The sequence below is a fragment of the Coloeus monedula genome (assembly GCF_965178545.1).
Source record: "Coloeus monedula genome assembly, chromosome: 5".
Lineage (NCBI taxonomy): Eukaryota > Metazoa > Chordata > Aves > Passeriformes > Corvidae > Coloeus > Coloeus monedula.
In genome coordinates this window covers 16,103,891-16,130,179 of record NC_138785.1, presented here as the reverse complement: position 1 = coordinate 16,130,179, position 26,289 = coordinate 16,103,891, and the positions used below count along the sequence as shown (strand labels likewise).

The following is a 26,289-nucleotide window of genomic DNA, read 5'->3' as shown; positions in this document are numbered from 1 at the left end:
GCCCCTTGACATCAATGTCTGCCAATTTCCACATGTAAGAAGGCAGAATTAAAATCACCTTTAAAGCTTAATTCTAACTTTTAGCTATTTTTCAGTGATTTAACTTTCAAAATAAATTACTTATAAATTACCATATACAAACACCTTTTTGTCTAAGGTTAGCTGCATGTATTGTGAAGCATTTATAACATTTTTAAGGGAGCCCTAGTACTTCTGATAAGAAATGCAATTACTATTTATAAAGCATTTTTCATATGAACCATTCAGTAATGCTTACCTTAGGAGTTGGGTTTAAAGTTTGCTAAATAAATGCCATTCCTATTTGTACCACTAGGGATCCTAAAATCGGTGTCATCTTTCAGCTCCTCTTGTTGAGTAACAGTACGAAGGGTGGCCACTGGAAATATCACGATTGGATAATGGAAGTGATAGGCTTTTAAGGAAAAACAATTCAAGTGTTTTTATTTTTGTTTTAAAGTAATTTGTACACTTCTGAACTTTATTTTAAAAGATTCTTTTAGTTTCAGAGTCAGCCTCATGTTGAACATATATTAGTATCCTCTATAACAAGTGGTGTCAAACACTTAATACCTTTTTGGTCAGATCTTCATTTTTAGGACAAAACAGGTCTGAAGACAGAATTAGAGTAAACAAGAATTCAGCTGCATATTAAAATAACAAACAGTACAGTGTTAAGATGGCCACATTGTATAGAACAAAATGTGTAATACTGTGTAATTAAAACTGAGTATTAGAAATAGTTATAACCACCTTCCTGAAACATAATGTAGCCTTAACTATTTTAAAACTACTTTCAAAAGAGAAGTAGATAATGCTACTGATACTCAAATCCATTTTACAAATCCTTAGAAAGACACAGCTATAAAATTATAGTAACTGGCAGTGGAAGATCCCAGAAGAATTTACTTCTTCATTCTATTATGCATTTACACAATTAACAAAGATATGATGCTGGAAAATAAGTAATTATGTAATTTATGTCAACTAAAGATGTGGTCACAGGTGTTTGACATTTTTAACCTTTCCTTGTGGTACAGTAGGCTCAAAACCTCACCCATTACTTTCTCCAGTTACTGTAATTATATAGTGGGTTCCCCTTATTGTTAAGTGGATTGAGATGTGTGTAATATTCACTGTCCTTTGAAGATATTCTGCATGTATTAAAGCTCCATTACATTTAATTACCACAATATATCCATTTGAAGTATCAAATCAGTATTAAAAATCTTAATAAATTGAGTTTTACAGGAGGGGTGACAGTTATAAATCCAACCTTAATACACCAAACTGAGACAATTTAATTTTCAATCACATTTTTATACCACCCGCACCCAAATAGTTTCCTCTTTTCCCAAAATACACCCATCTCAGCCATTCAAGATGTCAAAGCCTAAAGCCCCGTAAGAATCAGTAAGAATTATTTCTCTGCAGAGGAAAGAAGACCAGAAAATAAAAGTTTTATATTTTATGCCGCTGTAGAAGTAGGGTTAAGGCACTGAAGAAGAGACAGGTTCCTCTTCTTGTATCAGGTGGTATTTGCACGTAACTGAAAACTGCTGATCACCTGCATTACTCATCACCACCGTGTGCATTTTTTAGCAAACACATTCAGATGCAATGCAAGAAAACTTCTTTAGAGGGCTGCTTTCCATAAAGGCACTACACTGTTTCCTAAGGCTGTACAAAGGCAGCAGCAGAATATTCATAGCACCACTGCTGCCTTGGCTGCTCTGAGCTCAGCCTCATGGCTATTCCCACTGCTGCTCTCATAGCTAAAGTTTAGCAGAGCAACAGGAACAACAACAGGTACTCAACCACAGACATTGCTGTCCACTGCTCTTTCCTAAACTTGTGGAGCTTGGAGCACTCTAGACCAAGGCTCTCACCTTTACAATGGCAAAATTCAGTTTTAACTGTTACTGGGAAGTCCCAAGCTGTCTCTGCTTCCAGTTTCATGCACTTTAGAGAACATATAAATTTCTTGTGAACTGGCCTACATAAGACTGACATAAACTACATTGCCTTAGATCAGAGTATGCTTAACTCCTTAAACTATTAGTTTATAAAGTAGATGAAGCAAATTAGGCAGCTTTTCACCTGTTTCTTTAATAACATTTTCCTAATTATTTTACTAGTATAAAGTGGAAGACATCTACCCAGGAAAAAAGCAAGTGTTCACTGCTCAGACAGCTCAAGATGTTTCCTTGAGTGAAACAGGGGGATTTTTGGTTAGTTAATTGGTATTCATTCTTACTTTAGTTGCAACAGCATCTAAATCTGAGTAGTCTACCTAGAACATTAAAAATCTAAATATGGAAAGTAGCTAACAGCAAGCAAACATGTTCATCCGTTTTGTCTTCAGTAAAGGAAGACTCAGCTAAGGCATTTCTAGTCATGGACATTTTTGAACATCAGAGCATGTGCATAAGTGTCAGAGCAATCCCTTCTGAATCAAAAATTATTTGGCATATCTGAACACCTTCACCAACAGGATTAATATTATAGCTACACAGGAATGATAATCAACCACATTGGCACTGATCTTGTAGCTGATAGAGTAAGTGGCATCTGTAGCAGTTATAGTTTTGTGACAAAGAAGTATAAAGCCAAGCCAAGAGCACACAAAAAGTTAAGGGCACTTAGAAAATAAACCTTTCTTTAAAAGCAGAATTTTTCATATGTATAGTGTGTATTTCTCAATGAAGTACCAACATAAATAGGAAATTCTGAGGCCTCAACAACTGCATTCTGGCTTTCATTGAATTCTTATCAGGGTTTCAAAGAAGCAATGAATGGGCAGCCCAATGTGATGCAGAAATCCATAGAACCTGCTTCAAGCAGGACCTATTATTTGGGTGTATGTCTCTATGTAGTGACCAAACATAGCGGAAATCCAGAGGCAGCACAGGAATTGATCACTGAGTCCTGAAGGCAGAAGCTTCCCAAAATGGAGCAGGGAAAAGAAATCCATCAGGAATCTGTTCTATTTACAAACTGTAGCTTCCTAGTACAGTGTGTTTAATGTGCACACCAGGGCAGCAGTTAAGGAAGAGATTTTATATTCTAGGTCTTAGTTCAAGATGCACTCTGCCTTTAACTCATGGCTGTGTTTTGGGGGTGGGACGTATGTTCTTATCAATGCACAGCTCCTCCCTCATTTTCAGCTCCTCATCTCATGCCTGCCTCTCGGCTGTGTGGATTTTAAACAGTATACAGTACTTAGAGATTCTAGGCTTGAGAGAATATTTTAGTATGTTTGCTGTCTTTATTTCTCAACCATCTGAACTCTACAGATAACAAGGAATTGTTTTGATTGCGCATATCCAGGGTTTACCAGTTCTGCAGTAACTTCTTAGAAATCCTGTCACTCTTTTTAGCAACACACAAAAGAAAACACAGCTGGAAGAGTAACAAAGGCAATATTATGCCCAGGGATTGAAAAAAATTCCTTTCAGCAAATCACCATGCACATAAGCACACCTTGCAACTCATTTCCCTGAAGAAGGGCAGCCCAGCTTGAGAAACAGTTTACCTAGAAGGATGGGAAGATATCCAACACCGTGGAAAGTAATCCTGCTTTGTAAACAGCAAAAATACCACAGGGGAGATGCCTAGAGTCTTTAGGAATGCCTTACTGCTAAGCAGATTTTTGTAATAAATATAAGCATTTTAACAAGAACCTAAAACGTAGGATGTTTTTCCAGTTAGTTGAGACAGAATGTTCTGCTGCAAAACCAGGGCATTTGTTTCCTTACTTTTCAGGATCTCTTGAAGTAGAATCTATTTTCCCTTGTGTAAAAACCATACATTCTCTTCCACAGCTGCCTAAGCAGGAGAAAAACATTCAGTGAATGGCATGAGACCCTCTGCTACCTTCACCTTTACCCAGGTGGGCTAAGATGAGCAAAATAGCAGAAAAGGCCTTGGTAGGGCAATTCAGAGAAAAAAATGCCTTTGATGGTTCTCATGCATTCCCACACAACCTTTCTTCTTTCTAAGAAGAAAACCAGTCAGTCTTTTACCCACCCAAAGTGGAAAAAAGACATTTCTTGGTTGTAGCAATATAGGAATGTATTTCCTGCAAAGCTGAAGAGATATAGCGTGTTTTCTCTACCATGCCAGGGTTGTGAACCTAAGTGTAAGGAAATAAACAAATGATCCCAAAGCTGGCAGAAGCTTGAACTATCATCTCACCATAATATACTGGTCTTATGCCCTGCATTATAAAGGCTACCCTCATTCTTTGTTTTCCTCTACTCTTTGCTTTCCTCTAGTCACCATTCCTTTCAAAATCTGAGGTTTTTCACATCAGCAGTGGGAAGGAATATTTAGAGACAGGCTGTGTTCCATCTTCACCCTTACAGCTTTCCCTCTTTCCTGCAAAGTGGTGGAGCACAGCTGAGTTGTGAAGCAAGAAATGGATGAGCTTTGTCCAGTAATGCAAATCTCTCCTGGATATATGGGTTGCAGGAAGAAGGGAAAGGTGAATTCTTATCCTGTGACACTTCATGAGGACAGAAGGGTCCTGTTTGAGTCACCACAACCAAAAAAACACTGCAGAGGACTCAATACATCCTTATTTCTAACTAAGCAGTCTTACAGATCAGAGGTAGGTGAGACATTTCAGTCAGAATCATCATCTTTTGTCACTTAATGCACTCAGCTCAGTGGTATAGAATTTAGACACTTCTGTGCTCAGACAGATATCACCTGGATTCCACCCAAATCACCAGGTACATGTCTGGCCCATGCCTTGAAGCAGACAAGGGCATATATAATTGTAGAACGCAACTTAAGACAGAGCTTTATCAAGACAGCTCAGTATCTTCTAGAGGAAGCTAGCCTTAAAAAAAAAAAAAAATATATATATATATATATATATATATATAAACCCCAGCAAAACAAATGTGCTGCTCTAACAAAACCAGAAGAATTTCCCTTGTCTTTCATTCTGGGCCATGTGGCAAGGAAAGAAAATCATCCCAGACTACACTGGTTTTGTAACTCCTGCTCCCCTGTTAGGAGATGATGGTCACTTGTACAACTGGATCTTATCTATACGGATGAAATCTGCTGCCTTGGTCCCTTCTGCCATTACTGCACAAGTGTAACTTAAGTCACAGAACAAAGGAAGTATTTCTATTGTTCCTGACGATGGAACTTCCAGGGATGAAGCTGACTTCCAGGGTTGTGCCAGAGTTGTTCCAGGAGTATCATGGAACATGAAACCCAGGAGAGTATCCTGTATGAGGGCAGCATGAGGGGCAAGCACTATGTGTATGGAACATAGTTCAGTTTCTGGGAAGCAGACCTTGAGTGTCCAACAATGGTCCCAAGTGGATATAGGAAGAGAAGTCTCTAGAACACTAGAATGACATCAGAGCATGAAAGGGCAGGTATGAAGCTTTTTCTTCCATCCTCAATGCCACATGGCAGAGAGAGGGGACCTCCTGACATGCACTCGATGAGCCAAAGGAGTTTTAATAGAGCAGCTCAGAGCCAGTTCATATCCAGCGCCCAAACAAGTCCATCTCTTCTGGGCTGAGCTCCAGGGCCATCATCTGCCTGCAAACACACAGTATCAGCCTGGCACGAGATAAACACTGTGGGTACACATGAGCATACTCTGGCAAACACTCATGTGGTAGGGTTACAACATTCTCTCTTCCAGACTATATATAAATTGCCTGGGATGCACAGTGGGACTTGATGTTTTGTACATCAGCTACCATACTGAGGGGGGGTTAGAAAATAGCAGCAGCAGCAGAATAAAATCAACGAAGTGACATTTAAAAATCACTGCAAAGGAATGTTCTCAGTGCTGATGTCTTGTTTGTCTCCAGCTGCAGCTCAGGGCAGAGAGGCCATATAAAGCAGCACAGAAGGGAGGATGCTCAAGGAAGCTGTGGTTGTCTGGTCACTTTGCGGAGTTTTTAAAGACCAATCTTGATTTCTGATTTCAGTGCAAAAGTACATGTTGACTACACTCTTTTCTCAGGAATTGCACCACAGTATGAAATACTCCCAAGTTGCAAACAGCACAAGGGGAAAACTGTGTTACTTTTGCCACATGTCTTATTTTGAAACCTCAGAGGTTTTGTAAGTGGGTTTGCAAAAGCACAATCCACTTCAACAGCTCATGGAGCACTGGAACACAAGTAGGAGTAATCAGTCTGATTTCTTCTATCCTAGAGGCTTGAAAGTGCAATTTGCTAGAATTTTATAATAATTTTGTTTGGATATTAAAATATGCAAAAGCACTCAAAGAGCAAAGCCAGTAGTTCCAGTTCTTGTATTGCACGTAAGTAAATCAGGATTAATTAAATTAAACTCCTGGGCTCATTTTTTAATACAAAATAAATGTGTTATTTCCCTCTGAAATTTCCATACCATGCTAGGGCAGAACAGAGGGAAATGGACTTGTTTTGATGCAAAAATTACTAAAAACAAAGACAGGATGAGATTTGCTGACTAAAAATATCTACAGAAGAGAAAACATGGCACCTGATCCAAGGGGAAGTAATGAATGCATGGCTGATGTGGTGTGATAATGGAGTACACCCACAGAAATGATTGCAAAGTGAATCTTGAAATCAAAAAACCTTAATTCTGGTCCCAGGGATTTTGATTAAAACTCACTTGAAAAGAATGTCTAATGATTTGGTACTCATATTACTTCAATTATTGGAAAGTGTAAAAAACAAAAGGAATAAAATACTTTTAATCTCAAAAAAGGAGAGCTTCCTGGGGTGTGAGGTTGAAGCGTACATGCTGGAAGCATGATAAAGCTTCCTCGTGAGGCGTAATGAGTTAGTGAACCTTTTTCAAGTACAACACTTTTCTTTTTGAAGCTAATATTTGCCTTGTAGTAACAGAGTTTCATAGTCACTACAAAGTGCTCGTTCGTTTCTGTTGCTGGGTGTAGCTACAGCCACAGTCAGGGCCCTGAAATGAATAGGTGGCTTTCAGCTGCCTTTTAAAGTGTGATCTGTAATGATAAATGGGTTTTGGGGCTCTGGTTGGCACAGGGGATTGACAGAAGCCTGCTAGAGCTGCTTTTCCATGGCAGTGCCATTTATAATTTAGCCTTCCCAGCCTGAGAACAACTCTGATTTTACCCAAACCCAGCCAAGAGTTTGGAGCTGAAATTCCATGTGACCACACATGGTTGAATTACTATGGATTCTGATCATCCCTTCTTTTTTCAACACTTTTTTTCTGATAAAAATTAAAACCTCATATGAGAGTTCTAGGCAAAAGGTAGAAAGATGTTCTGCAAACATTTGTTACACTATGCAAACCTATCTGGAAAACAATTCTGCTGGAGAATTTCAATGTATTTCATTCAGTCTATAAATACAGATAAAATCAGAGGAGTTAATCAAGAGCTTACAGATACAAACTTATCACCTTTGCTACTGAAGGTACTGGCAACAGTTAAATCACCAATCCAAGCAATCCAATCCCTAGCCTTCTGGCAAAAGGGGGATTTGCCTTCATCAAATGTGACTGCCCTAAACTGGGATACCATAGCAAAGGTACTTGCACACATAAGTTAGACCCATAATTTTAGCACTCAGCTGGCTGAAAGCTGTGAGTTGCTAAAATCTGTCCTAAAATACAAGTAATCAAATGACAATATTAATATAGTCCTAGAGAGACACAGGCAATGTGGAGTGTGTAGCTGCTTTCAGCATTTTTGAGGTATCATGTGGGGGACAAAATCACAAGTAATTCAGCATTGTGATGAGTGGCTATAAAACAGAGGGGGTGCAAAAAATCCGCAGCAGGACTATGAGGAGATGATGAATTCCTACTCATCTAGAATTTTGTGATAAATGTCCATAATCTACAGCAAAGTTATCTGAAAAACTCATGCTATGAAAAACCAGAAAGGCAACACCTACCTTAATTGAGATAAAGACAGATGTGAATTTGAACTTCCCACAGTTCATACTTGTATTGCTAAAGGTAGTGATTATTAGCATGCTTCATTTTAACACTAATTTAAATAGAAATAAAATGTTTACTTTGAATACTGCAGTCCTAAGATACAACCAGAATTTGTTTTTCTAATTCTACAGCTAGAATACACCCACTTTTACCAGTTAAGTGTGTTCCAGGACCTAAGCTTCTACTGAAGAATATTTCTAGTCCTTGTGGTTGCAAGGCTAACTCTCAAAACATGGACATCTTACGTCTGAGAAAGTCTCAGCAGCAGACTTAGAGAAGAAGATGAACAAAATGGTAGTGCAAGAGTGAGAAGGTTTAGTGACTTTGTTTTTCAGCAGAACTGTTCATGATGGCTGAAGTATCCCTTACTTGAGTTAAAATAGCTAAGTTAGGGCTCAGTACTTTGTATGGACTCAATAATTTTTCATTTATTACACTTACTTATATTGAATATAATCTATCATTTTACTGTCAGCCCAAGTAAAGGGAGATCTGTGACTCTGCAGCCAGTTGTAGATTTGAGTATCCTGAATAATTTTGTGTCCTGCATTTTGTATGTGTACTTGCTATCAAAGCTCAGTTCAAAGACAAAGCTTTAACAGTATAGCTAGAAATATTACTATTTATATGCTAATTCTTCACAACTGTGCACATGAATCACTGTACTAATATTTGTTATGGAAATGCCTCCTTGGAAATGCTGCTCAAAACCTCAGTCACTCACATCTTTCCAATGGATGCCTTTCTGCTGCCTTGAAGCACAGCCCCCGTTTGCATGCTTGTCCTTTAAAATGCAATATGGAACAAATTATGTATGCACAGTGTTTTCTTCACACTCCTCAGAGTCTGGCACTGAATATTGCCATGAGTTACACAATGGTACATTTACGATGACAAGAATCTACTTGCGTGCCGCATCAGAACTTGGCTCTGTGGTATTTCATTGTGAACCCTGAGTTATGTTTTGACTGCCTGGTTCTGGGACATGGCAATTGCAACCATTTATGACAGGCTTGAGTTAGATTTTCATTATTCAGTACTGCTGGCAGATTCACAGTAATTAAAAAAAAAAAACTCTTAACAATGCAAATTACTATTGCAACAGCACATGGTCAACTTTCAACTTCTGTGCTTCCATGGTAGCAGTTACTTCCCAGATTCACGTAGTATTAAGAATACACTTTAGGTATGGAGAATTCAAGGTTACAATGGCTGTGTCTAAGACATTGTGATGTACTTGTTGGGCTACTGTTTAAATATTCTGATTACTTTGTATCTTCTCTTTAGCTCCTTGCTCAGAACTGGCCTTTTGGAAATACAGAATTTGGACAGTTTCTTTGCAAATTCCTTCCCTTCATCCAGAAGGCATCAGTGGGAATCACAGTCCTTAACCTGTGTGCCCTTAGTGTGGACAGGTACAGTATGTTTTAGTCTTTTGACATTGTTCTTGCATGTGCAGTTTTCCTAAATCTGTGAGCACTCAGCATGGTCTTCTTAACAGGCAGATTACAATATAGATATAATTAAATTCTGGTCTTTTATATTCTGGCTATCACCAAGCACCACATCTGTGGCTCAAAGTATAATATTAAGTCCTTGGACTAACGGACTTTACATATTTTTTAAAGGTATTTAAAAGCTCTAGTAAAGCATTATTTCAACTTCCTTTACCAGACAAAAATTTATTGGGATTTGACTCAGTATTCAAACTTCCTTCTTTCATACGAACTTGTGTTTGTTTTGTATTTGAACAAGATCATAATCTTTAGCCTTAAAAATTCGTTTTTTAACTCACTGCCTATGGACAATAAACAAGGTTTTATTTTGATAACTTTTAAAACTAACAGAGCTCTACTGAAAAACACTGGAAGTTGGAAACTTGCTTTGATAGTTTGAAAATTAATGCCTCTGCTATTTTTCCTTCATACATAAAATGCAATAGCAGATGAACACTTGAATTCTGTAAAAGTTGGTTTTATGTCTTGAGTTACTTGATCGTGTTCTACTCCAAAATATGAGTACCTCTGATATACAGAAAATACTACTAAATAAAATGCACTATGTGTATTAGTACAGGGATGCAAAGAAGCTTTAAAATTAATCTTGGTTTGGCTTTACTGAAGAAGCTAATGTACAAGCTTTGCAGTGGATAAGTCACTTAGTAGTATCCATACCTGAAATACAGCTCCTTACTGCATTAGTTCCTTACCTCATTAGCCAATGCCAGAAACAAACAAAAAAATGTAATACAGGCAACTGTTCTACTTCCATGTTTTGAGTCTGAGAACTACAAAAAGAATTCCATTTCTCAAACAATATCTGCCCACCACTAAATAAAATCCCATGAACTACTCTAAGGAATAAATCATAGATCAAGCACATGAAACAGACAGTTTATTAGATAACTCCTGACAACTGCAGTTTCACTAGATGAAGTTCCACTGTTATATACATTTTTATAAATTGGAAGTAACTCAGCTGAAGTTACCTTTTTGCAGATGCATGCACATTTTTACAAGGACTGATTTGCTAATCCTCACAACAACCAAATGTTGTTTCCATTTGAGTATAAAATCTTGTATGGGATCAGACTCAGACTATTTAATTTCCTCCCGTAGCTTAGACACTTTGCTGAGGACATATTCTTCATCATCTGTTGCTACTCTAGTAAGTGGCTGCAGAGGATGAGTGTTAGAAAACTGATGTATAGAGCCAGACTCTGATATTGGCTAACAGGAACCGAATCTAGGTTCAATCACCATGAAAGCTCCAGGCTGGGCACTGGAAGCTGCATTTTCACATTACTACAAAATTCCACATCAGCTAATGGTTGCTTTTTAGAATGGAAAATGAGTAAATATGAAATAGTGTGCTGTCACAGCTGGACTGTTTCTGGTCTATAGGCGAGTTAACTCTTGCTTAAAAAAGCTCCTGAAAACTATCTTGTTTATGACTATTTTGGGTGTCTATATATTGCATTCTATGACACAGAAAAAGAGGGAGTCAATTGTTACAGTGAACCCAGAAACTTTACCCATAGTTTTGGTCATTGTTGACTCTGTCCCTGTTGCAGACTACAGCCTTAATTTAGAGCAGGATTTTTTTTTTTTTTTTTGCTATCAGGATGGTTCCCTGTGCTAACTACATTCTATTGTGAAACTCCCCTCATTACTACTGCCCTCGAGTGACTTGCCCTGACAGAGTACTAAGGTTTAACTGTGCGTGCCCAAGGAGAACAATGGCCACTCACATGTGGAGAGAGTTTTAAGAGGCTGACAGAAAGCCAGCCATTCACCCTTCCGAGGAAGCTCACATTTGCCTCAGATGCCCCTCAGGCATTTTTAAACTCTAGGTCATGATGGTGACGATAGTGTGACTCTTTTGCAAAACAGTCCCTGAGTGTGACTAAGAGGAAAGATATTGCCCTGCCTGAGTTTTTACTCTTGCTTATGTCTTGGCCATAATGATCTTGATTAAGAAAAGGGTTGAAGAAGAAAAGTGAAGATATGGATCTCATTTCATGTGTACACACCCTCTTCTTGCCCCCTCTGCATAGCATAATGCATAGAACACTAATTCTAAGGTAGATATTTTTATGTGGACCAACTTCCAGTAAGTTTATGAGACAAGTTGAGATTTTGCCACTAAAATAAAACCCTAAGAGCTTCATTGTATTAAGACATTTGCATAAAATGAAGAACAGCTGTGGTCTCTATTAACAAAGCAGAACAGTTCAGTATCATCAACAGCAGGAACAGTTAGAAACTATACTGGCACTCATCTTGACAGTGATTGCTTCTTATGTGCTTGATCTTGTCTCTTATGTTTCCTGCATTGCTTTTCACTCTTACAAAGGGCTGATGATACTTGCACAACAGAAACATGTTATATTATGGGGCCATTTGAACATCTAATTTTCCAATGCAGCTAAAAGGAATAGGAAAACAAAAGCACTTACTGATGTTCTCAGATCCAGACAAGATGTCCTTCTGAAATAAATGCTTTAAGCATGTTATAACTAGGTAAGAGTGCAAAATAGTTCATCGTATGTATGTATACAAGTTGCCAGCACATACATGAGCAGTCAATAAGGAAATGGGGAGAGAGAAGAGGAGCCACACCATTAAACAGAGAACAGGAAGTGACCTGGAAAAAAAAGTGAATAGTTTAGACAAGATTGGAGACAAGAGGGAAATAAACTGAAAAAAACGAAGGTTAGACAAATCTCAACATATTTTAGAGTGAGGAATTAAATGCAATGCATTATGTATGTATTTTATGTCAGCTCCCTGGCAGACATCCTGTGTTTTCCAAGTATGAGGGAAATAAACCCTGCAGTACTTTCTCACTCTTAATTTTGGGAGTTTTGTGGCTAGACAAAGATCCTCTATATTACATAACTCACAGAACACCCACTTGAAAAATTATTACTACTAAAATTATTATTACTACCACTGTTTTTCAAACCACTCTTACAGCAGTAAGTAAAGAGACCAAGTAATTGCAGGTTAATAGGCATTCAGCAAATTCTGATCCAATTACTGAACTTCCTATGTTTTAGCTGAAAATATTCATAAAATTATTCAGCCAATAATTCCTTATTTGAGAGTTATCTGAACTGTAAACTGGAAAAAAAAAATCAGTAAAATACATACAGGACCCAAATCCTTACTGCTGTGCATAGTGATCCTCTCATGTGCAAAACAGATGTAACTCAAAAGAACAGGTACAAAAATGCAACAAAGGAAATAATTGGATTCACAATTTGCAACCCATTGGTTGTCACTTATATAGTTACAGACATAACACGAAACAAGCTTTACATTTGCTACTTGAAAAATATATACAGTGTACAAGCACCTGTTTGCTAAGCGCATCAGTCAGTCTAGGAGGGGTTAGGAACATGTGCAGCTGACAGAAATGACTGTAAAATTGCCAGTCTGTAGAAAGTAAACTTTGCACTGATTGTTAAATTTCCAAAGTTCACAAATACGTGACCATTTGCGTGAAAGGTTAAGTTTCTATGAATATTCAACTTTGTGATGAAAGCCAAAATTTGATATTTGGCAAAATGAAATATGACAGGGTGACAAATAATTTAAAATTAATCTTAGATTTTAATATTAATATTTGTGAGAAGATATGATATTGGATATTTCTTTCTTAATTCTCTCAGAATAGTTTTATTTGTTTTGATGGTCTCAGAATTCTGATCTCGGAGACCTTCTCCCCATGAGCAAACCATTGCCTCCCTCCTTTTTCACATTTTTTGAAGATAAGGATGCTTTTAGAAGACATTTTTATTTTTAATTTGCAAGTCCAAGTTGTAGTTTACTTTATTATGCTCGAAGTATTTATAAACACATTTCTGTAGAAATGATGCCCTGAGAGCCTGTCTGTAGTACAGCTGTGACTCTGCTGTGCATGACACTGCTGTAGATATCGAGGCAAAGGTTTCCAGTCTGGTTTCTGCAGGAACGATGGCACACCAGGCTCTGACACCTTCCAGTGATGTTGGGTAACAATGCTTGCTGAAATTTTTGTGAGGGGCTTAAGCCTGGATTTGCACTCAGGCATTGTCCTTCCTCTAACACTGAGGCTACAGGGGATGGAACTCCCAAGTCTTCCATCCAGCTAATAAGCACACTTCCAAACTAAAAATGGGGTGTGATACAAGAAATCAGAAGAAATACTTTGTGTGTGAATCCTATATTACTGTATTCATTAAAGGACGACTGAGAAACCTTTTAATAACTAAATTTTCCTGATCTCTGTAGCCTAGGTCCTGTAGCCCTCAACAAATGTTTTTCCCATCAGAAGCTCTTTATTCCTTCCATCTCAAATATTCAAAATCCAGTATTTCACTTCTTAATCTGACATTTTTTAAAGCAGATGAACTTTCTTGACTTTTTTTCTGCTCAACTAAAGAAGACTATTTCATCAGTGGATGCCATGATATATACCTGTAGCACTGTAATTCCAAATGGGAAGGTCCTATTATTTTAGGGAAGTAAAATAAGCAGTTCAGAAGCTGTTACATCATTAATGACAAAGAGCTCTCCAGCATGAATTTCAGATTATTACAAGATCAAAAAATAATATTGGTTCTTTCCATTGATTCTGTCTTTACTAAATTGTTGGAAATGCTAAGTCGTTTACTGCAGTTATTGCAGGACAACAGTTACATCTGCTACTGAAATTTTAATTTATGGACTGGATTGCACTCCGTATTCTATGCCTATCAGTCTTCTCTGAATAATTTTACAACCTTCTGACCAGAGCTGATGGAAAGATTGAGGTCTCAAAGCTAATAAATTTCTACAAGCTCCTTGAAAACTGAGAGACAAGTAGAGTAGAAAGATCCTCACAGTTCATTGAACAGTGTAAACAGAACAAATGCATTTTCACTTCATCGAGAGTATTTTCCCAGTCTTTCATTGCCTGGCAGCTGATAGCTTCACTTTGGATAGCACTGCTGAGATGGATGCTTTGTATCTGTTAGAATGGTTGTGTGCCTGTAAGCTTTTTTTCCTCTGTTATATCAGTTATCTAGTGAAAGATACAGTCTGTCCTCACAAACCTTGCCTACTTTAATTAGAAATCATTAGTGCAGTCCACCTAGCAGAATTCCACACAATCCCACACCCAAGCAGAACAGGAGCAGCCGGCTCTCTGCTCTCCACCCCTTGATGTGCCCTGTTATGTCCTAGGTGACTTGACAGCAAGGCAGAGGCCTTGGAATAGGCAGAAAAAACAAGTAATACGAGTCTCAGATGTCAGCTTTAGGATCTTACTTGCCATATGACATTGAACCGTGACCTTCTAAGAAGGAAACTGAGGGCTGGAAACGAATGCCTGTCTCTTTCAGGTACAGAGCAGTTGCGTCCTGGAGCCGTGTTCAGGGAATTGGAATCCCAATGATCACTGCTATTGAAATTTTCTCCATCTGGCTTCTGTCCTTCATACTGGCCATCCCAGAAGCAATTGGCTTTGCTGTGGTACCTTTCAGATACAAGGATGCAAGTTATGTTACCTGCATGCTCAAACCTACAAACGATTTCATGTTGGTAAGTAACATCCTGTCTCCTCTTTTTGGAACCCACACTATATGGGTTAGACAATTAAGATACTGGATGATAATAGGATTTATTCATGCATTAAACTGCAAAATGTATTCTGCTGTGTATTGGGGCAAAGAGGATCTTATGTTCACAGTGACTTGTCTCTGCTTTCAGCCAGAGAGATTAAATGGGGCTTTACAGCATTTTAATTTCTTTGCTACTGAGGAGTCTTACTACAGACATCTGCAATTCAGGCCTGCTTAAAGTACAAACAAGAGATGTATCAGGGTAGCCAGAGCCTTGAAAGGTTTTGTGTTTCAAGGTGCAACACCTTGGAGCTTGTAAATGTCAAAACACGTTTTACCATGATTAGTCATCCTTTTCCATGCAGTAGTGAGCTCTCTTGGCACACAAAGAAAAGGGTGGGGCCATGCTACATGCATTAAAGTCAAATAAAAAATAATCCTGTAGTTTACAAGAAATCATGACTACAAAGCTGACAGACACACACCTCCAGCTAGGTGCTCGTGCAGTGTTAGCTGTCATTAGATACAGCACCTCAAGAGCAAGAGGAGTGCCTGAGACACACGAGGCTGCTTTGGCACATTTCCTACCCCTCACCCTCTGTGCTCCAGCAGATTAAGAGGTGCCAATACCCACATCAGCTTCTGCAAAGCAGCTCAGGTGAGAAGTCACTACAGAATCAATAAATTACTGCATAGGGGCATAGTGGTTTTCCACCTGGCCTTACAATGAGGAAATGCCTTAATTTTTTAATTTGTGAAGGCCAGGGACCATTCATCCAGTAATGAAAAAGGAAGAGTAATATTCTGATTTGTTGCAGGGAAGGCAGATAGCACCAGATCATAAGTCTTGAGAAAGCCCAGTATTTTTTTCTGGACTAGATTTTTTCATAATAGAGTAAGTTTCTCTTTTTTGAATGTCTGGTGCTTCTGCTTTTATTGGACCAGAGAATGCCTTGGCCTAGAATTGGGAAGGATAGGGTAAAGTGGAGCTAGGAATTTTAGAAAATAAAAAGTGTGCATGCTTAGTTTTTCAGAGCAATGTCCCTGACTTTGGTATGGTTACACAGACTGTAGGGATGGTAGAAAGAGCAAGAGAGAATTGAAAGAGAAGACAAAAGGAAATCCCTAATGGAAAGAATTCATGCAGGTAAAGATGGAGTGGAATTTCCCAGAGCTTATTATATTTTTATTTCTAAACTCCACAGTCTATATGACTGTACATACTGTAGTTAGAAGACTGTGATTTATGAATTACACACTGCAGCAAATTTCCCTTCTCTAATGGCTGTTTTTCTCCACAAATTGCCTGGACACTCTTCACTTCCTCTCTCCCTAAGAAAAAGAATAGTCTTCTCTTCCCTCTTCTCAAAAACACTATAGTTCAGGTCTTCCACAGGCATGCTAACTTTAATGATTATTGTTCTGTTCTTAATGTGCCAAGTAGAATAGCTTGGTTTGTTTTCCTAGCATCTCCTTAGTATCTCTTACTTGCTCAGTATAATCCAAAAGTGCCAATCTCCCCAGTCCCACAGCAGTCTGATTTTTAAGGAAACAAACCAGCAATTATGTCCAAGCTGAGAGTAAATGTTGGATGTGTCAGTCAAAATGGAGAGCTTTGCATTTCAATGTGTTGCAAGCTTGTACAAACATGAGATTAAAGTGGAAAGACCATTTTAACCTTAGCTATTGTATTTACTACCACAAACACCACAATAAACAATTTCTAAACTTCAGGAAGGATTTATTATTAACTTCTGTTTTTAATAGAAGCTTTATTCATGTTTAAAACTATCTTTGAAAGATTTAAAAGATTCATGCTAGACCATGATTCCCAAGAGGCCGAGTGCACTAGGAAATTTGTTTAAAATGCACATTTCCTGTAGAAAACCAGTTCCATGTGCGCTTTCAAGAAAAACAAAATAATGTCTACTTCTCTTCAATCAACCCATTTTTGTCTTTGATGTAAGCTTTGTGAAACTCAGATTCCTCAATTAATGATTTACAGACATTTTTGAGTAGGTTTTATAACTCCACGAGGCCAGGTCCTCCTCCAGAAGTGATGCATTGGTCAGGGCTGTGACACAGACCTTTTGTGTGTTTTCTTGACCAACAGGCAATGCTCATGAAAGCTGGAACACTGATAGGACACAAAGTTTTCCTTGTAAACATGGCATGGATTCAGCAGTACACATTTTGAACTGTCCAGCCAACATGATTCTAGCCTGACTTGGAGGAATTTGCCATGCAAAAGATAATTGTCTCCATGTATTTGTAATCCTTTTCTCTGCAGAAGGAGCAGTAATTACATTTGCCCTCAGTACAAACTCCTCAAATACGAGGCATATTGTTTTCCGGTTTTCTGCTGGCAAAAGCTCTGCTCCCAGTGGGGAAATTCTGCCCTCAAGGAAAGTGCAACTATGCAGGAGACTGTAGCCCCTCCTGAGGGAGGAGGCTAATGAGGAGGAGGGAACAAGTTAATCAACACAACACAGTGTCCCAGAGGGAGGTGGGATTGTGGCCTAGAAATCAGCAGCATAATCTAAACTAGAAAATTCTATATGCAGCTGTATTGGGGCAGAGGGAAAAAATCAAAACCTTTTTCTTAGTAAATCAACTTTCTAATGTAACTGAAGTCGATTTTTAAAGTAACATTATTAAACATCACTATATTAATTGTATCAACTTTTTTTCATCTTTCAAAAGTTTAGAGCTGTTTGGTTTTAAATGTAAATATGATGTCAAAAGTTTGACTTTTTCAAACAGGATTCATAAAATCCTCAGGCATAAGAATTTTGACATTTGGTGTGGGAACTGTGATGTTACAAGAGCACATCTGCTAGGAACAAACAAGCTGGGGGAAAGAGTGACACATCCCTTTTATACTAATAACCTAGACACAGGAAGTATTTAAAATGCCATATTTCAGTGCATACTTTTGGCTGAGCATAAAAGTTAAAAAAGAAGATACAGTATTTTCTGAAGTCTGAAAACACGATCCTCTACAGAGAAGAACAATTTTAAATGTTTGGTCAAATGTAGTATTTCCCACAATACATAAATGCTTACAGCACTGCTTACATCACAGCTAATACTTCAAATTACACAGATCAAAGTACTGCTATTCTATCAATATCTCAGCGTCCTGTCACAAAAAGCAAATGGTGTGAATGGCAGTCAAAGGGTTAAAAGTAACTGTACCACTGGAAGCCATCCCTAAGCTTTGCACATATCAGACAAACACTTATGAAGTGGCTCCTATCTGCCCAGTGCATAAGCAAACCAACTGCCAACCTTTTCACTGATAACAAAAGGTGATTAAACTTACAAGACATTTTGAATTTTCCTTTTTTGGAATCAGGACAGAAGCTGTAGAGGTAAATGGCATTTCCTGAGACAGGCTTTTAGTAAGATTTGTTATCTCAGACTGACACTGTCTACATTTTGGCATGTCTTTTTCATGCAACTGTATTCCAGTTTTCATGAATGAGTATAAATTTTCAGAAAGTACTACCAAAAAAAATTAATTCCAACCCAAGGCAGATTGCAACAAAGGTACATACAGGCAGGCTATCTGTAAGGTGAAGTAAATGTTTACACTGCCACAATCCCTATTTTGATGTTAGTCAAAAAGAGACCAACAATAAGCAAACAGATACCAGTGTACCGTCATGCTTATCCAAGATCTTTCTGTGGTATTTTGCATCGAATCATAAGAACATATCTGCTCTTTTCTTTCCCTTATCTACAGTTTTACAAAGATGCAAAGGATTGGTGGCTGTTTGGTTTCTATTTCTGCATGCCACTGGCATGTACTGCCATCTTTTATACGCTAATGACTTGTGAAATGTTGAACAGAAGAAACAGCAACTTGAGAATTGCTCTCAGTGAACACCTGAAGCAGGTAAATATATTAGAAACACCAATGTGTGAAAATATTGTTCTTCTCCCTGTGGGTTACATGAGAAATATTTCAAAGTGTACTTAAATACAGTAAGCTACAGAAGTAGAAAGTGAGGATGTGGGTTATTTATGATGTTAAGGCATTCATTTAAACCTGGAACAAAAGACTAAATCATAGTATAAGGAGGCATTGAAGACTGTGCTTAGGAAGTGAACCCTTTTCTTTCTTATGTTTGACAGTTGTGCTCTCCTGCTCTTTAACCTCAAATCTCTACTGGCTAAGTGCTTTGAAATTAAACTACAAAGATTTGCCAAAAATATGTTTCTTTTTCTGTATAGATATGACTCCATGGATCCTCCCTCCTTTTGGCGCTCTTTGATATGTAACTGTAGTTTCATATAAAATGCAATTGTAGAATGACCTAGTTTAGAAAAGAGTGGATTTTGCTTCTCAGTGTTATTGCACTGTTGCAGTACCACTGCTGTAGCTGCTTTGAAAAGAGCAACAGGAGAACAGAACAAACAAATGATCACAGAACAAAGTCACTCACAGAACCGTCAGGTCTCACTTTGCTGGTTTGGCAGCTCTGTCTGATGTTTAACGCTTAACTGAAATTTTAAAAACAATCTGGAGCTTTTCCCCTGTGTTAACATCAGCCCTTCAAATTCCACTCTCTTAACTTCCATATTCACAGATGTGAATCCCTAAAGCAGTCCTCTCTGCATCAGAGTCAGTTCTGTCAGAGATTTCTCCTCTGCTGGTTCATTCCAGATCAGGGTCGACTGGAGAATCCTCCCGTTGTGCAGATTCTCCACTTTTTCCCCTCATCAGATCCTGGGAGTGCAACACAGTGTGTCCTAGGGCCACACACAAGCTACTCCACCCATTAGAACTAGAATGGTATGTACTAGGAGATGGAGGAATCCACCCTTTCCCATCCTGAAGTGCAGTGACCACCAAGCTTCTCAGACTGGCTGCTGCAGGATGACTTTATGCCACAATTTACAAATGCTTGCCTTTTTAACTATCTCCCTTCCTTCCTTCCTTCCTTCCTTCCTTCTGAATTCCCTATCTCCTTGTCCACATTAATGTCTAATTCACAATTCTTTTCATATTTTGATAAAAGTTGCTATTATAAAAAAGAGGAAACTATAATAGTCATATTCAAAGCCTAACAAGACTGTAATCACTCATCTGACTTCAAGTTCTTTACTGACGGAGCTTTGAAGTGCTTGTCACTGTTATATTACAGTGGTATCCTTATCCCTTCATATGCTTCTCTTTATCAAACCCATGCCTACCAAACACTGCTGGTATGCATTGTCAAAAATCCACCAAAACATCTGTAACTCTCTAGAGCCATATAAAAGACCCGTTAAATTGAAATTATTTCCTGAGTATTACAAGATTAAGCTGTAATACTGACATTTCTAAAATGTTTGTAGAGGAGCTATTTATTTGAGAACATCAGGATTTCATAGTAAGGATCACATAGCAAAATCAATACACTGTGCAGTATCTCTCTATATAACAATATATCAAAGAGAATCCTACAATATTCTAGCAATGACCTATGTGCTCCAGCTGCTCCAGACTCAGTGATGAGCAGGTTCTGTTGAGGATGGCCAGGATCAAGAATGTGACAAACCCCATAAAAAAGAGTAGCACATTGGGTAGCCTGGAAGCTTCACTTTAGGAATCCTTTCATAATTTATCTATATTACTGACTTTGCTGCCAACATTACTAAGTACAGTCACCTGCTAGCATGAATTAGGCACTCATTATATACTCTTATCTCCTTTTTCTAGCGCCGAGAAGTTGCCAAGACAGTTTTCTGTTTAGTCGTGATTTTTGCTCTTTGCTGGTTCCCTCTCCATCTGAGCCGGATTTTGAAGAAAATGGTATACAATGAAAAAGACCCCAGCAGATGTGAACTGCTCAGGTACTTCATTTTCTATGCCAATAGTTTGTACTGAAAAAATATAATGCTGCATGCTTAGAATTTATATGAGGAATGTCACTGTGCAATGCAACTGTGGTGTTTATTAATTTTAAGCTGCATCCATTTTCAGCAGTTTCAGTTTTAATGGGGTAGCATATTCTCAATAAATGTTGTCTGTCACCACTTCAATCACTTTGCTCTGGATTTTTTGAACATCTGTGAGACAGATTATTGTAGACATGGCATGGTACAAGATTAGATTGAGGGAGCTAGGTGAGAGAGAATTAGTTTGTGTTACAGAAGAGGCTGTAAGCACAAGGAACACGAATGCTTCTGTAGCATATGAACTGCTTAAAAGTTTTTCTTCCTCTTACCTAGTTTCTTGCTGCCCTTGGATTACATCAGCATCAACCTGGCAACCATGAACTCTTGTATAAACCCCATAGCTCTATATTTTGTGAGCAAGAAGTTTAAAAACTGTTTCCAGGTAAGCTTCTCCTGATAAGATTTTATGTCCAGTTAACTAACTGTATTGAACCACTTGGCTCTTATCTATTTTTAACAGCTGGGAGAAGAGGCATGCAAAGGAGCGAAAGATTATAAATTGTCTGGTTTAGCAGCTAGCAGCTCACATAGCACACATACCAAGCTGAAAGTGAAACTATCCACTTTATCTGAAATACTAAACCAATAAATAAGTTTGACACAGTCCTCATATGTGTAAACTGAGATAGACATGCTCTTGTAAATACTATTTATCTGCATGTGACATGCACATGAAATAGAATTTGGTTGATAACAATTTTCCACTCTTGATGACACCAAGCTGCCTGCATTAAACAATCTCATTAATGACGAAAATTTTCAGGCTTGAATACCAAATCAGGCACCTGAGTTGACTTTGGCAATTAAATATGCATTATGGCTTCTACCTGCATTTTCCAGTTCCTACACATACAAACATATTTAAATGCTAAAATAATTTCCTGGTGACAATGTGCCTCTGCAAGTCCCTGTCCACCTATTAAAGGCAACATGGGAAGAAAAAAATGAGAGTAAAAGTAATGAAATAGAAAGGGAAGACTGAAATAGCTTTATCCACAATGAAAAACAAAAGATAACAGGACTGTACCACTAAACTTTAAGTCTGATAATAGGCAGAATACAAGCTACTGAAAAAAATGTAAAGAATTATTAGACTAGGGAATACCCGTTTGTCTGTAGCCTGCTCAGATTTACTAACTATTTTAAGGGAGCATTTTCACATGGTAAATAAGAAGTCAGCTTCTATTCCTAACTGTGCAAAATGCTACACCTCAGTATGTTCACTGAACCTTTTCCAAAAAAGTTTTGTCTTCTAAGATTTGAGAAGAGAGCTAAGTCACAGGCTGGGGAATTTTTCTTCTTTTCTCTTCCATGCTAAGCAGCATGCTGATCCCTAAGTTTGTGAACAGTGATAAAGAGGGTGAAAAAACAATCAACCGAGCACCTAACAACATGTATTGAATTTTGTCAGTTCTCAATCTATTTACCATAGTCAAACAATTTTCCCTTTTCATACTGTGAAAGTTTTTCTTCAATTAGAGGCACAGGCTGGGCCTAATTTGCTGCATTTGTGGTGCTCAATCACAACAACCATTTATGTCCTAGAATAAAAATTTCCCTGAGTATAGCTACCACTCTATTCAGCTAGAATTATCTGTCATTTCTGAATGAAAAATATGGCTGGCAGTCTGCACAGAACTGAGAGATTTGTGTTAACTTTTAATTTATTTATTTATTTATTATTTTTTATTTATTTCCAGTCATGTCTTTGCTGTTGCTGCTCCCAGTCTAAGAGTCTGGTGACTTCGGTGCCCATGAATGGAACAAGCATTCAGTGGAAAAATCAAGAACTAAACAATCACAATACAGATCGAAGCAGCCATAAAGACAGCATAAACTGAAAATTAAGGACTCTCACACCATTTCAGAATGAAAGAAGAAAAGTCACTACCAAGCTATGACAACAGGAAGCCCAGTGACTCTTCCATAACGAATTCAGACGTGTGCACACATTGTACCTAATTCTAGAGGTGACTGAGTAGGTGGAGTGAGTGTAACTGTGATGTTCTGTGAACTGAGATCCACTGGATGGTAATTCTGCCTCTGAAAAGGATATTGATGTGATTATGACACCAAAAAACTGGCTTGAACTACACAGGTGGTTTTGCTCTTCTGAAGCAGGCAGGAACTGTCCAGTGTCTGTGACTGGTACAATGCAATCTTTTTGCCTGATTGTCACCGAGAATTAATCACTCTGGAACTTTTGAGAAGATATCTGTGACTATATTTTCTCTCTCCCCATTTGTCTTTTAAGTTCTATTTCTGTGGTGGATATAGTCCACATACCAGTTTGTTTCGCATGTTGTTGTTGTTGCTGTTTTTCAGGTTTATGTTGGAAAATGTTTTAGTCCACACCAGCATTTTACTTACTTAGTTACAATGGATCGGGACATTAGCTGGGCAGTTCACATTTGTAGCACTTCAGTATTCAGGTATAGGAAGAGACCATTTAAAAAGCATCAACAGTTGGCACTTAAGCACAGATTAATACCAAAAAAAGAGGTATTAATAATACAGTACTATACTGTGTTATTTATTCTAATGTTCTGTACAAAATAAACATAATCTGTATCAGCGAAAAGAATGGAAGATGCTCACAGATGGGCACCTTACAATGTGTTTTTATTAACCTGACATGTTAATTCTTGAACTATATGAACCTTTTCATCTATTTAGTCTGTAGCTGCATTAAATCTAAGGTGAAATGAGGGTGAGTGGAACATAGTGAAACATTATTAAAGCTATCCACAGCGTTCTGAGAATATGGTTATTGTCAGAGCAGCTATGCACAACTCTTATTTTCACATTGTGAACATGAGGTTATAGTCAGAGTGAGCATAGAAATGTGGAAGTCCGTAACAGCTGGATGTGCAGAAGGATATTTTGTGCCTTATTCCTTACAGAGCTCTCTGTCTTACACAACATTCAAAGATTTTAATGGGGTTCAGTAGGTTATCAACACTGTTAACCATACAAATGCTATTAACAATATATATAAACTATTGCTTGCATATATGTAAACTGATGATTTCCTTATTATTTCCATCCATTAAGGCTACATCCAAGAGATTCCCTGTTTACCTAAAAAAATTTTTAATAGGTAGTCTTTCATTAAATAGTGGAACTCAATAATGTGATGTCATATATAATATGTCTCATGCACAAATCTGTTAGGCAATTTATAGCATCTTTTGTGCTAGGCTAAGAAGCAGTAATCAAAATTCCACAAATTTTTAAACATCCGTTTCATTTTCAGTGAAAGATGTAATCCTGCACAGTTTTATTTAAGAGGTCAAAATGCTAGTGCCTACAGTGACTTCTCCTGCACAAGTTTCCCCAATGTTTACATTCACACAGATCTTGTGAAGTATATTTAAAAAAGGTTCTTTAAATTGATTTGCGTATTTTTTGTGTGCTTTTGTCTCTGTGACATATATGCGTGTATAAATACATATAAATTTATGTTCATATGTTATAAACCTAAATACAGTCTTCTGACAGTGCTCTGTGGTAGTGCCTAAGAGCATGGTAAGGAATGAGACTTGGCTGAATTTTACTTAAAACATTTCACCCTCAAACTGTATCAGAAATCACAGTAAATGAGTGACAATGCTCTCCTTCGATAAGATTGAGTTACTGAGTCTCTTTACATCCTGAAACCTTCCCTGCTGCTTTCACAGAACGCATTGAGGAGATGGTAAAGGCAAACAGAAAACAGACATGAGGAATGGATTTATAATGGATTTGAAAATTGCTCCTTCTTTATTTCAAGACGGGAGAAAGCTTTGTGTGCATTCCTCTTTTCTGTTATTTATCTGGCAGTTAGATGAACCAAAAAATGTCATACACCTGCAAACCAGTAATGTGATTGCTCAGAGACAATATTTCTACCTGTCTACAAAAGACAGTGAGCAATAGAGACAATCTAGGTCAGTTTAGGGTTCTTAACTTCTACCAAAAATGTGCCATCTATCTGCAGAAGTTTCAGACTGTGAAATAGGTCACTTTTATGCTTTACAAGCACTGATGCAAACCATGAATCATGAAAATTTGAAAGTTTTCCTTCCAGCACTGACATTTCCAACATCTATTGCTTTCAACCCAAGAGCTGGCTGTTATGTGGCAGACATACATGAACCTGCACACACAAAGCATCTTTTAAACCACTTCGGCTTAGATGGAAAAACTATCCTCCTACTCCTCATAATGCTGACTGACCTTAGCAGCATTAAAAAATACAAACCATTTTAACTAATGAAAAGAAGAGGGTAAATTATCTAACAGAAGTGAGAGGTACTTTTTAGAATCCTTTAGAATTATTTTTGTGAGCTTACTTAGGGATCAGAGCCTGCCAAAATGAATTGGTGATCCTCATGCCATTTCTCCAGCCTGTGGAAGGACAGAGAGAGTCTAAATAACAGTGACAAGTTAGGTCCTGGGAGGTCTCATACTCTTTTTTGGCACGTTTGCTTTTTTGTATTTTTACTGGTGGCTGCTGCTTCCACTCACAAATCAATTGTAAGGACAAAGGGTGTTGTGATGTGGCAGCTACAGTGAGGGGGGAAAATGTTTCTGAGAAACTTACTAAGGTACTTTTTTAATTCTCTCCTCTTCTTCCCATTGAGAATGGTAAATACTCCTCCGGGTATAGTATCTGTCGTCAATTCTGAAAAAGCTGTCTTTCAAAAAGAACCAGCAAAAGTATTCCACAATTCTGGTGTCACACAGAAGCTGCTTTCTCTTTTGCATTAGAACAACTTTCCATAACAAGTATCCTTCTATCCCACTCTTATGTTATAGATTGTTTTATGCCTGCTGTTTGCATTCCTCTCAACTGAACCAAACATAGATTTTCTCTGCAGCCAACAGGATCTCTATTCCACAAGTTTCAGATTAACTTCATAAACTTTTTGTAGTTTTGTTGCTCATTGTAATCAAAATCCATTTAACTGTCACATTCATCTTTTTTTGTGGACTTCTGAATTCCCAACTCTTGTCAGTCCGCTCAGTGTAAAATTTCATTGACAGTCTCACATCTTAACTTCAAACACTTTGCAGAGTTTTCTTTAGTTTTAGAATGCAGCTGTTCTCCTTGTTTTCAACATGCATTTTTTCAAACTACCTCACTAAATATTTCCTCTTTGGTATATTTTATACTTATTTGCTTCAAGGAGACAGCATACATGGGCTTTCAGTTATATCTGTGTCTGTATTTATTTATTTACATATGAAACTCTGTGCTTCAGACCTGACCTAGCCAGCTCCTGTGCATTAAAAAA

The 26,289-nt window shown here is 37.8% G+C and overlaps 1 protein-coding gene across 1 annotated transcript in view; it reads left to right on the top strand.

Moving 5' to 3' along the window:
• The window catches only part of EDNRA (endothelin receptor type A), a 30,138-nt gene extending 5,590 nt beyond the window's left edge, over window positions 1-24,548 (top strand). The window contains exons 3-8 of the mRNA XM_082281894.1: window positions 9,262-9,389; window positions 14,843-15,041; window positions 18,810-18,962; window positions 20,772-20,905; window positions 21,284-21,392; window positions 22,711-24,548. Coding sequence (XP_082138020.1) covers window positions 9,262-9,389; window positions 14,843-15,041; window positions 18,810-18,962; window positions 20,772-20,905; window positions 21,284-21,392; window positions 22,711-22,851 — 864 coding nt within the window. The 3' untranslated portion in view covers window positions 22,852-24,548. The remainder of the gene's footprint in view (window positions 1-9,261; window positions 9,390-14,842; window positions 15,042-18,809; window positions 18,963-20,771; window positions 20,906-21,283; window positions 21,393-22,710) is intronic.
• Window positions 24,549-26,289: the final 1,741 nt, after the last annotated feature.